The following is a 12,220-nucleotide window of genomic DNA, read 5'->3' as shown; positions in this document are numbered from 1 at the left end:
TTCTCTGTATTTCCACGGTCAGCTTTCATGCCCCCGACCAACATCTGGGTAGAGCTTCAGAGAACAGCAAAGCAGTTTCTTCTCATAGGACCCTCCCCGCCGAAATACTTGATTGCAAGTATAGCCCGAAGGTGACACCTTTCCGAGAAACAGTGCACTTGAATCTCCCCTATTTTGAAGGCTCAGACATTCCAGCTCCCCAGGAAAAAAAACAGCTTACCCCTGGATTTCAGGACATTTCACCCCTGCAACACAAACCCTTATAACTCTATGGGCAAAGCTGTGGATATATTGTCACAGCTCGAGGGTGGCTTTGCCGAACCAGGTGATTGATTCTGGCACTTGTAACATAAATTACCTGCTCCTTCGTCGTTGAAGGAATGTCAAGGCAAAGAACATTTTAGTAAATGGATTACCCCACCCAGTGTTCCCCCTTCCCTAGTGCTTTACCGGAACTCCCAAATCTCTCATCCTCTCTGAAAATTTTTCTTTGACATTTATCACCTTTCTAGCAAGAAAACATTTTCTTCTTTTGCCAGTGTCCAGTGAGGACAGAAGGGTTGAGCTGAATGTTTACACAACACCTTTGTGGCCTGCAGAACCACGGGACGTGGCGGGGGTGTGGCAAGACCTTTTGGAAGTTGGGAAAATCGGAAGAGTGAGCACAGGATTCATTTGGGAGCAGACCTGGTGAAGTATCCATGCGCCATTCCAACGCAAGTTAATCCAACCGAATCTGGGGATTTCGATCTGTACTAAAAACACCAGGGCCTGGATCTCAAAGATGCATGCAATTTGGTGCAGCTGTAGTGTGGCATGGCCCCTGGGAGAAATTCAACCTGTTTTTTTGCCTCTTTTTTTTTTTTTTTTTTGCTTTTTCCTTCTGCTGCTATGTTTGCCATTTTGCAGGTCTTCCACCTGCCCTCAGCACTGAGGCTATATAACACGAATCTAACTGCGACTGCAATACATCCAACCACACCTATTTCAATTTTAAATATAATAAATACAGTGAAGAAAACAGGAAGTCTTCAAGAAAGAGCCTAAAGAAAAGACAACAGCCGACCCTCCGGGGGTTTTCAATCAAATGCCATATGGTCTCTGGATGAATTTCTCGAGGAGGTGGTAGCTGAGTTCCCATCTGTAAGTTCCCGTCTCAAGTGTAGCTCTCTTTAAATAGACACTTCATACTCTCTGGTTTCCTGCAAGAGAGAGATCCACAGATCAGTTAAAGCCCGCTGGGGTAGAGTGACACGTTCATGGTCTAGCGCTTCACCCTTCCCTGTGTCCATGACATTGGCCATGTGACTTTGCAACACCTTCCACTTGACCCTCCCTTGATTTGGCTGACGGGTCACAAGGAAATGGGTCACAAGAGGGGCTTGAAAAGTGCTTGTGTTTCTGCTTGTGTCTTGCTCTTCTGCCATCACCCTGAACAAAGTGTGCCTTGACAGCCTTTAGTCCCAACAGAAAGATGAGGGACATGGAGAACAGAGCACAGTCCCCCAGACATGACCAGCCAATCCCGGATGTGTGAGCGAGCACGCCGAAGCAGGACTACCACTCAGCTGAAACCACCTGAAAACACTGCCCCACTGACCGACGAGCGAATTCCCGTGTTGCTTTGAGTGACTGAGATTTGGAATTGTTTGCTACGTGGCACGATTACAGAGCTAGGTAACTGACCTGCTACACTGACAGGTATTAACAAGGTCCAGTTTTTAAAGTGTTGTTCTTTATCAACTTGACTTTCTCTCGGGATTTGGAAACAAGCTACATAGAATGCAAAATAACATATGAACTCTTCTTAGCAATGTCATATCTAAAATGACTACAATCCGTGGGTAGCAACCAGTTCAGTTTCTCTAACATGCATGGAGTATGTGTCATATACTCCAAGCCTCTGGATTAGAGGAGCAGGGAGACAGAAGGAGTCATAGGCTTGGCCGTGGAAGAGGTCACTGTCATGTGCTTTAACGAAGGTCTGTAGTTCCTGCTAAGTCAACACAGATACGCAATCAAGTCTATACTTTGTGGTAGATGGGAGTGTGGTAGGCAGACTCTAAGAGGGTCCCCACAATCTCCACCTCCTGGGGTTCATGCTCTTGTATCGTGATCCCTCCCCTTACGTGTGGGCAGGACCTATGACATGCTTCTCACCAACAGAATACAGCACAGAGGTCCTAGCCTGTCACTTCTGTTTTATATGACATAGGATTGTGCGTTTCATCTTGTAAGGAGACTCTCTCTCTTTCTGTCTGAGGAAGCAAGCTGCCATGATGGGAGCTGCTTTAGGGAGACGGCCACATGGAAAGGAACTCAGGGTGGCCTCTAGATGATAGCTTGCAAGAAACTGAGGCCCTCAGCCCCAAACTCCTGCAAGGAACTGAATGCTGTTGACAACCGTGTAAGCTTGAAGTGGATCCTTCCCCAGTCGAGCCTCCGATAGGACCACAGCCCCGACTGACACCTTGATTATAACTGGTAAGCCCTGCAGCAGAGGACCCAACGAGGCTGTGCCAGGACTCCTGACCTATAGAATCTATGAGATAATAAATGTGTTGTTTTAGGCCCATAGGTCTGAAGTAATATTGTTATACATCAATCAATAACTAACACGGGAGGTCAAAAGAAAGGGGGTGAGGAAAAGTTAGCAGGAACAAGAAACAAATCAAGCTTGTGCCCCTCCTGCAAACCTTGGGAGAGGGTTACGCATTACGACACAGTGAATCGGAAGGGTTGTGGTTGTGCAAAGTTATGGCCAACCTGGGTCTCACACATGCCTCTGGGCCTTTGCACATGTTCTGCCTTCTCCCTGGCATCTTCGTAAACCACCATCGAAGTTCTACCCACCTTACGTGCCTCAGTTTTACATCACTTTCTCAAAGATGCCTTCCCCCACAACTTCTGAGTATCCCCCATCATACATTTTTATAGCACCGCAATTTCTTTCATGGTCCTTAAAAATTGTAATTTGTTGCCGTGTTGGCGAGGATGGGAAGAAAAGGGAACCTTTGTGCACTGTTGGTGGGATTGCAAATTGGTGCAGACACTGGAAAACGGTTTGGAGGTTCCTCAAAAAATTAAAAATAGAGCTGCCATATGACCCAGCAATTCCACTTCTGAGTATTTATCCGGAGAACACAAAAACACTAATTTGAAAAGATACATGCCCTCCTATGTTCATTGCAGCACTATTTACAATAGCCAAGATATGGAAACAATCCAACTGCCCATCAATAGATTGGATAAAGAAGTTGTAGTACATATATACAATGGGATATTACTCGGCCCTAAGAAAGAATGAAATATTACCACTTGCGACCACAGGAATGGACCTAACGGGTATTATGCTCAGTGAAATTAGTCAGACAGAGAAAGACAAATACCGTATGATTTCACTCACACATGGAATATAAAGAACAACATAAATGAACAAACAAAACAGAAACAGACTCATAGATACAGCGGCAAACTGATGGTTGGGGGATTAAGAAATACTAATTGGTAGTTACAAAATAGTCGCAGGGATGTAAAGTACAGCATAGAGAATATAGTCAATAATGTTATAATAACTATGTATAGTGCCAAGTGGGTACTAGACTAATCAGGGGGAATCACTGCATAAATTATCTAAATGTCTAACCACGATGCTGTGCTCTTGAAACTAATATAAAATAATACTGAATGTCAACTTAACGAAAAAAAATCAGTAATTTTTTAAAAATTATGATTTGGTGCCATCAAGATATTCATTGACATATTTGACTATTTGAAGTTGAAGAGGAGGCAGTATAATGGTGAATGGCATCAGATGGAGTTTGCAACCTGGCTCCAGGCTGGGCCTCCTGGCTACGTGCAACCTTGGCTAAATCATGTTTTCCTTTCTCTGAACTTCAATGTCCTCATCAATCAATCAGAGATAACCACAGAATGTATCACAAACGGTTGCAAGGATTCAAGGATGATCATGTATTTAAGACGTCCAGTCCCTGGTACGTGTGATTATTGTTAGCGATATTATCGTCTCCTTTTGACTGTAAGCTCATTAATGGCAGGACCATGTCTATTTGGTTCATGTATCCTTAGCACCGAGCACAAGTCCTGCCACTCAAATGTGTAGGAATGTTGCACTCAATAAGGAGTGGGGCTCAGCAAGGTGTGTGGGAATGCTGCCCATGGTCACCAGGCCACCCGTGGGCTCTGACCCATCTGAGCTGTCTCTCCATGGGTTTTTGGTGCAGCCCCTTCTTTCCGTGATCCTTCTGCCAAGAATAAACGACACGACAGGCTTGTCACTGGCTTGCAAAGTGAGCTGGGTTCTCGGAGCCGTGATTGCAATCGGGGTCATAGTGGGGCTAACACAGGACCACTGGCCACGCCTTTCTGCCAGTGGCAGCGTGAGCAAAAGGAAATGACACCTTCAGTTTTGCTATCGGTGAATTCAGGGCAGACAAAGAGGGAGGCGCTGGGAGAGAAGAGAGCCCCACTCACCCCTGTCTCATAAATGGGGTTGTCAAATTCAGTTTCCACGGTGATCTGGCTGTAGGGGTGAGAGTACATCAGGGGAAGGCGGAGGTTGGAGTAATAGCGACATCTGGAGAAGAGACAGTAAAGGAGAGAGGTTATTGCTCCCGGACCACGAGACCCCTTCCGATACCTAAGGGGAGCGGTTCGTGCCACTTTCTGAGCACCAGCACCTGCGCAAATGATAAGGAGGATGGAGACAGCCTCTTGAAGGTGAGAATCTGAGCGGAGTGAAAGCTGGAGTCATAATTGCTCTCAACTTCACACCCAGTCAGTGACAGCAAAAGCCTCGGTACCTCCCGTTACTGCAGAGGGGTTGGAGCTTAATTTGTTTTCACTCGGAAAGTGATTCAAGTCCTTCTTTGATGCAAAGAGCAACAACAACAATAGTGGGCATGTATTGAGCACCTACTATATACTGCGTTCCCGCTGAGCAGCCTGAACCCCTGTGTAAAGGTGGGTCCTCTGTTACCACACTCTATCTCTTTCCATCATTGTGTTAATCACAGGGTGTTTACATAGTCTCCTCCTACTAGACCGCCAGCTCCACCAGGGCAGGGACAATTTGTATCAGGCAAATGCCCCAGGGCCTTTGCTCCTGCTGCTTCTCTGCCCAGAACCCTCCCATCGCAGATATTTGCATACTTTATCTTTGCATTGTTTCCAAGTCCTTGCTCCAATGTCATTTCTCCACAGGGCCTCCTCTACCTACTCCATTGACGGTAGAACCCCCACCCCTACCCCGTTCCCTTTTTCTCCCTTCCTGGCTTTCTCTTTCTTCCTATATTTATCTAATGCACTACACACTTTTCTCATGTACCAGTTCCTATTTCCCCCCCATTAGAATCTGGGTCCCATGAGGGCAAAGATTTCCTTCCGCGTGTTTTCTGCAGTGATGTGCCTAGAGCCCAGGAAGCTGCCTGACACAGAGGAGGTGCTCAACAGTTGTGAATTCGAATGAATTAGTGACTCCCCTAGGCCTTGTTTAGTATCATCTTTCTTCATCAAAGGCAGGTGCTAAGTCCCCAACTCCTGGGACAATGTCTAGCGCACATGAGGTTGTCCACACATGCTTGCTGAATAAATGAATGAATAGTGAGCGAATAATGGAATGAGTGAGCTGATCTGATGTACCTGCCATGTGAAATGTCTGTCTCTTTCAGCAACCCGCAGCTCCTTGGGGTGAGGGATAGCATCTGCCTTATTTGCTGCTCCATGCTCAGCCCTCCTACCACGGAGGGTCGGTAGGTATCCAATACAAATATTTATCCCAGAGCTGAGTTGACTCACACCATCCCTACAATCACACGAATGCCACCATCCCCGAGCTACAGGTGGTGTCCCTGAGGTTCAGAGAGGTGAAATGCCCAGTCCCCAGTGGGCGGGTGGCTGAGTGGATCGCAGCCCCTCCACCTGTCCCAAAGCCCCTTACCTGGTGATGTAAATATAGGCTCCTCCCAGCAGTAAGGAGATGATGAGAACAGGGATGAAGATAGCCAGCGCCATGTTTCCCCCTTCCAGTGATGTCTCCGCTGCCGCTTCTGCTACTAAACACAGAAGCCAGTGAGGCCCTCATGTCACACGCTCAACCGACACCTGGCTCCCAGGTGAGCACCTGCCCTCCTATTCCTGCGTCCACTCAAAGAACTGAGGTCACAGAGCCTTAGCTATTGAAGAACCATCTCGAAAGGGGGAAGAGGTAGAGATGAGAGGAGGTGGTGCTGGTTCTTTGCAAGGGAGTCCAGACCCATCCTGGGGTGCGGTGGTTATAAGGACAACTGGGAATTCTACTCTTTTAACCCTGGTCATATCATGCCCATTTTTAGGGGGGTACAGTTGAGATCTGGTTAACATCCATGTCAAGGGAAGACTTGGAGAAAATCCCAGGTGTGCTAACTGGGGAGGCAGATTTGGCTGACATGCCAGGGTGCAGACAGGAGGGACCTTGTTGCGCCCAAGACCGGCGGGTCCCCCCCAGAGCTGTTTGATCAGACCCTCCAGGAGAGGGCATGGAGCAGTGAGGCGGTTCTCAGTACTGCATACCCCAATGACACCCCAACTGTGAAGACCCAGTTCTGATTCTCAGAGGCTAAGGCTGCCTGCCTTCCTGGCCTCATGTTATCTTCCAGTGTTGGTGGAGATGATAAGAACTATGATATCTGTCGTGGGGACGAGCTGGGGGTACGGCTTGAAGAGGACCCCCACATCTTTTCTAGACATTTGGCCTTCAGGTTTCCTCTGCCAATCCCCATGGCGACATCTAATACAGCTCAGCTCTATGCCAATCTATAATCCATTCACTGTCACTCAACAGGGGCTGCACAATCGACCCTAATGCCCATGATAAATGCATGAGCACAAAACATTACGATGGCTCTCATCTCTGAGAAACCCCAGGCCTTTGAGACGTTCTCATGCTTCATGGGTTGGAAAGGGAAAAGGCAGGAAAGGGATGGTCTGAAAGAAAGACCAGGAAGTGCCTCTCTTTCCTCGGGGCAGTGGCTAATACGTACTCCTCCCCTCTACTTATATGTGAGCCCTGGCTCTGCCTGCTTGGATTAAAAATCATCTGTGACACGGAAGGGCAGCTGAGGCCTTGTCATTCCCATCGCCCCAGATTCTGAGTGAATGGCTTATTGTCAGAAAGCTAACTGTCTCCAAAAATGATAATAAAACCTGCTTAATTGGTTAAAACTTTTTACAAAAATGAAACAATATGTATTTTTTCCTGATGCAATAGTCTGGGTGAATGGTTTTGGATCAAACTGGAGGTCATACAGGACGTAGACTATGTCATGCATGGGAGGGGTTGGAAAGGAAAGGAACCAGAAAAGGAAAACCAAAACAAAATCCTGGGTAGCCTTCAGTGTCTGTTTCACATTAATAAATCTCACTTGGTAATTCCTAATAAAAGGAGAACAGAGAGCAAGGGGGCTAGAGGGACACATATATGGAGGAAGAGAAAGACCGAGGGGAAAATAGACCACAGAACATCCCCCGGGAAGACCTTTCCCTCCCAAACCCAGGAGGATGTTTAGCTTGGAAGGTGAGACGTCACTGGATTTTGTTTCCCAAAACAGTACCATGTGATTGAAAAGTTTTATAATAGGGTCACGTCATGGTCAGAAATATGGACTCAGGTTTTCTTACTTCATGAACACAACTGGCTGCCAGTTCCTTTCACACCACAGTTACCACCATAAGTTGCAAATTCAATTATTTTCCCTTTACAATATAATTTGTTTTGAAATTTTCTCCAGCTGAGTGGAGGCAGCTTTTTTAAAAAATAAATGTTGTAAGCACCTGGGATCAGGCTACCCAGGACCTGCCCTTGTTTTCTGCTCTTAGCTTGATTTATTGGATTGTTTTTCACGATGGAACTCACCTTCTAAAGCGTGTTCAAAGCTGTCTTGATTAACTGAAAGAGAAATTGAAGACACTCGTCAAGGGCAGCTGAATTCATTGCGCATGAAATGCACCCACAACGACTAGGAGCAAATCCTATGCCAGGCTTTGCTGAAGTTAGTGCTATGTTTTATTTATCTTGGGCCACTGAAATTAGTGAAAATGCCTGCATGCTTTTCCTCCCTAGGTTCCTGAGAGAAGATGAGATCGAGAGGAAAGAAACAAGGGCAATAACAGTCATAGCAAGCGATTCCTGAACACTCACCATATGTCAGGTATTGTGCTGAGAGCTTTATATATATTTGCTCATTTAACACTCACCACAATTTCATGAGGTAGACACTTTATCATCCCCAATTTACAGATGAGCAAACAGAGGATCAGAGAAGTGAAGGGACTTCTCTGACATCCCACACCTTCTAAGTGAGGGAGGATTGAAACCCGCACTGCTTGACTTTCTCTACCTCTGCTCTTAACTACGTCATTCTGGTCTTTACAGTATTTTCATGTAGAACAAAGGCTGATGAATGGTGAGGGTCGAGACACATTCCCAAATCCCCCCAGAGGTGAAAAACTGTCTTCCTGCTTTGAAATAGATATTTCCATGAACCTTTCTCATTTCACATTTAGTCCCTATTTATTTGACTGGGATTTATATTCCCTGTAAAACCATTTTCGTTCATTCATTGCCATAGCAGAACTCCCTGGAATTCATTCATTTCTCTTTATTCCCTGTAAAACGTCTCTGGAAGTTCAAGATGATGGGAGCTGGCGTCTCCATGCCTTAGAATCAAAGCGATCATGGTAGCTGAGCATACAAATATAGCCACATGGATGGGTTTCAAAGATGCAAAACCCTAGAGTGAAGCCGTAGGCAAAAAGATTGCGTTATAGAGGGGGTGGGGTGGGGGGGTCCCACTAACAGCCAAGCAATATTCATGTCCTACCTAATATCGAGAGTTCCTAATTAGTGCCTTAGTCAAAACTACTCTCTGATTTTCATTACAATGTGATGAAAAAACAAACCAGTTTTTGTTTTGCATCAAAATAAAATCAGTTAAAAAACTAGCCAACCAATCAACCAGCCAACCCACCAACCAATCAACCAACCAATCAATTGCTGTTAACCGAAAAAAAAAACGCTTCCTGATCTCAGGTAAAGGCATTTGACCTCAACCAAAAGAGCAAGGAGGTTTGAACCTAGGAGGGCTTTTACAGTCAGCATCCGTGGAAGCCCTGAACACAAAAGAGGCTCTGTAGGTACCACGCCTGGTCCCTGAAGGTGAGGTCGCTTTAGATCTTGTTCGACTCTGCCAGATATGTTAATAATATTAAAGACGTGTCTGTTTTATTTAATTAAACCAAACTTAAATCAGTTTTAACATTAAATCATTTCCCAGATCATGTGATACTGAAAATCACTTGGGCTAGTTTCTGCTGTATTTCTTAATTTAAATAAGCGCTTAATTTCTTGAAGTCTTGCAACCCTTGGGAACCAAATGGTTGTGAGAAGCAGGTGCAAGAGGTGGGAAATGTTTAAGCCACGTGGAAGCAGGAGTCAACAGCAAAATGCCTCTCCTTGATGATAAAAACCTGAGAGTGAAAGAGCCCTGTTAGTAAGTGAAAATAAAAATACGAAGCAAGGAGAAGGCACCTTGTCCGTTTAATTGGCAGCAATTGTTTTCTTTCTCAGTGGTGCAGAAAATAATGGTGGTAGCTTAGATTTAATAAAATACAGTAGCTCGGCTTTTTTAGAGCAGAGTCGGAATTCCTCCAAGCCAGTCCTTACATCTCTGGGTCCCTCAGTCCCCAGGTCGCGAGTAGGTTTCTTTACCTTTACAAACAGGTAGGGGCCCGTTCCAGTGCGATGGCTGTCCCAGGATACACCGAATGGTCACTTCGCCCATGAGCTCAAAGCCCTCGTAACACATGAAGGTGAGGGACTCTCCTGGCAGGTAAAGTCTCTTGTATAGGATTTGGTACCCGTTTTCAGGTAACCCGGGGTTGTCACATGCCAGGGACTCTTCCGCTGAAATGCAAGCCAAAAGGAACTCTGATGAAATGATGCAAATCTTTGGGGACTCCTACTCAGAGGCTTTGGTCAGTCCCTCCATCATCCTTCCTCTACATTCCCAGGTCACATTGAACTTTTTCCATTCCTCAAACTCACCTTTCTCTCTCCCACCTCTGGGCATGGCTTATATATGGGCATGGTAGAAATTACTGGGCTGTAGATCTGGGTTAAAAATCTTGGTTCTAGAGGGCTTGGGGACAGGGTGAAAAAGGTGATGGCATTAAGCACAAATCGGTTGTTACAAAATAATCATGGGGATGTAAGGTACAGCTTAGGGAATATAGTCAATAATATGGTAATAACTATGTATAGTGCCAGGTGGGTACTAGACTAGTCAGGGGAGTCACTTTTTAAATGATATAAATGTCTACCATATAAATGATGATGATATAAATTATACCATGCTGTACTGCTGAAATTAACATAAAATAATATTGAATGTAGACTGTAATTGAAAAATTGAAAAGGGGGGGGAAGGTGAAGGGGAATAAGAAGTCTAAATTTCCAGGTATAAAACAAATAAATCATGGGGCTGTAACATACAGCATGGGGAATACAGTTAATAATATTGTGATAACACGGCAGGGGGTCAGATGGTTGCTGGACTTATCATGGTGATCACTTCTTTGGGTATATAAATGTTGAATAACTATTGTGTACACCTGAAACTAAGATAATATTGTATGTTAGCTGTAGTTTAATAACAATCTTTAAAAAAAAAACCATTGGTTCTGCTACTTACTAGCTGTGTGACCTCTAGCAAAGACCATAACCTCCCTGAGCCTCAGTTTTCTTATCAGCAAAATGGGAATAACAGTAGTACCTTGTAGGGACTTGGAAGACTAAATAAGACAATGAATGTAAAATACTTAGCATGCTCTTGGCATGCCCCAGGTACTCAGTCAATGATGGATGGTGGTAGTGTTAAGTTATGAAATATTCCTTCTGCCTCTCAACTTACCCCTCACCTGCCCACCCCAGCCTGGATAAGTCTTGTCTTTCAATACTCAGGTCTCATTTATCTACCTCCAGGAAACCTTCCCTGATGCCCCCTACCCCTAATTGAGTCACTAATCTTCCTAGTTCTTCCTTCATCCCAGCACTGCATATACCATGCTGTATTTAATCATTTAATATCCATTTTCCTCATCACGGATGAGCTCATTAAGGCATGTTTGGAGTTCAGGGCTTGGCATACAGTAGAAACATCATAAATAACTTCTGTGGGTAAAATATTGGCCTCTCTCGGCCTCAACTTCCTCATCTGTAAAATAGGCCATCTCGTGGGTTTCGAGAATTAAATGAGCTCGCTCATGCATGTGAGGTGAGTAACATAGAGTGAGCACCCAATAAACACTGGTTATTTGTATGGCCTGCACAAGTTTTGTCATATTTTCATACCAACTGGACTATCGTTTACTTAATACTTTTATTTCCATTGACTTGCTTTTCCATTTAAACAGTGCCATACAATTTAGCCTTACCCTAAATAATATTGCAACGACCACAGTTTTCCAAGGTCAGTTTAAATTTTCTTAACAAAATAAAACACCAGAAAGTTAACCTGGGCGCTGTTTAAAGCCATTAGTAGCACCAGTGGGGTATATAACACTCCTTGGGAAATGCAACCCAGTACACTGCACATGACAGTTTAGGAACCCCCAGAGTCTATAGACTTCATGCTTTTCTTTCTCTCCAGCAGACATTACTCTGCCCCTATGTGCCAGGCTTCTGTTCAGAGCTGGGTATAGAGTGGTGAACTCGAGAAGCATGGTTTTTGTTCTCCCAGAACTCAGTCTGGTAAGAGAAAGAAGGGCAGTCAGATGACTGCAACCCAGTGCGGTAACCGCTGTGATGGGGGAAGAAGCACGGAGGAGAAACCTCGCCCATCCCGGTCACGGTCACGGGTGGGAAGTTCAGGGAAGGTTTCCAGAGGAAACCTGGAAATTCAGTGTTCTGCTAGGACAGAGCGAAAACTCAGGCCTGGCGAAGTGTGAGGGGTGGGATGGTGATCTGATTCCCTGCTGGCTTTCTCCGTCCCAGGTGGAGGGGAAGTAAGGAATTCTTAACGTAAATCCCACGTATTATCTGCAATGTAGCAAAGTGGCCAGCAGGTGGCAGTGATAATTCAGGAGAATTTCTCCACAGCCTTTCCCCGAATTTCCTTTCATAAATTAACAGATTAGTGAGTACAACAAACATTTATTGAGCACC

General features: G+C 45.1%; 1 protein-coding gene across 3 annotated transcripts in view; it reads right to left on the bottom strand.

Moving 5' to 3' along the window:
• Positions 1-483: 483 nt before the first annotated feature.
• SEZ6L (seizure related 6 homolog like) overlaps positions 484-12,220 on the bottom strand; it is a 171,963-nt gene continuing 160,226 nt past the window's right edge. Inside the window, exons 13-17 of one of the 3 annotated variants that reach the window (XM_081037614.1) lie at positions 9,767-9,961; positions 7,913-7,945; positions 5,960-6,074; positions 4,495-4,597; positions 484-1,202 (exon numbers count right to left, since the gene is read on the bottom strand). In XM_081037614.1, coding sequence (XP_080893740.1) covers positions 1,173-1,202; positions 4,495-4,597; positions 5,960-6,074; positions 7,913-7,945; positions 9,767-9,961 — 476 coding nt within the window. In that variant the 3' untranslated portion in view covers positions 484-1,172. The remainder of the gene's footprint in view (positions 1,203-4,494; positions 4,598-5,959; positions 6,075-7,912; positions 7,946-9,766; positions 9,962-12,220) is intronic. The other 2 variants (XM_081037612.1, XM_081037613.1) reach the window with 2 other exon arrangements.

This window comes from Rhinolophus hipposideros, assembly GCF_964194185.1.
Source record: "Rhinolophus hipposideros genome assembly, chromosome: 24".
Taxonomy (NCBI): Eukaryota; Metazoa; Chordata; class Mammalia; order Chiroptera; family Rhinolophidae; genus Rhinolophus; species Rhinolophus hipposideros.
The sequence above is the reverse complement of the archived record's forward strand: the minus strand, read 5'-3'. Positions and strand labels throughout refer to the sequence as shown.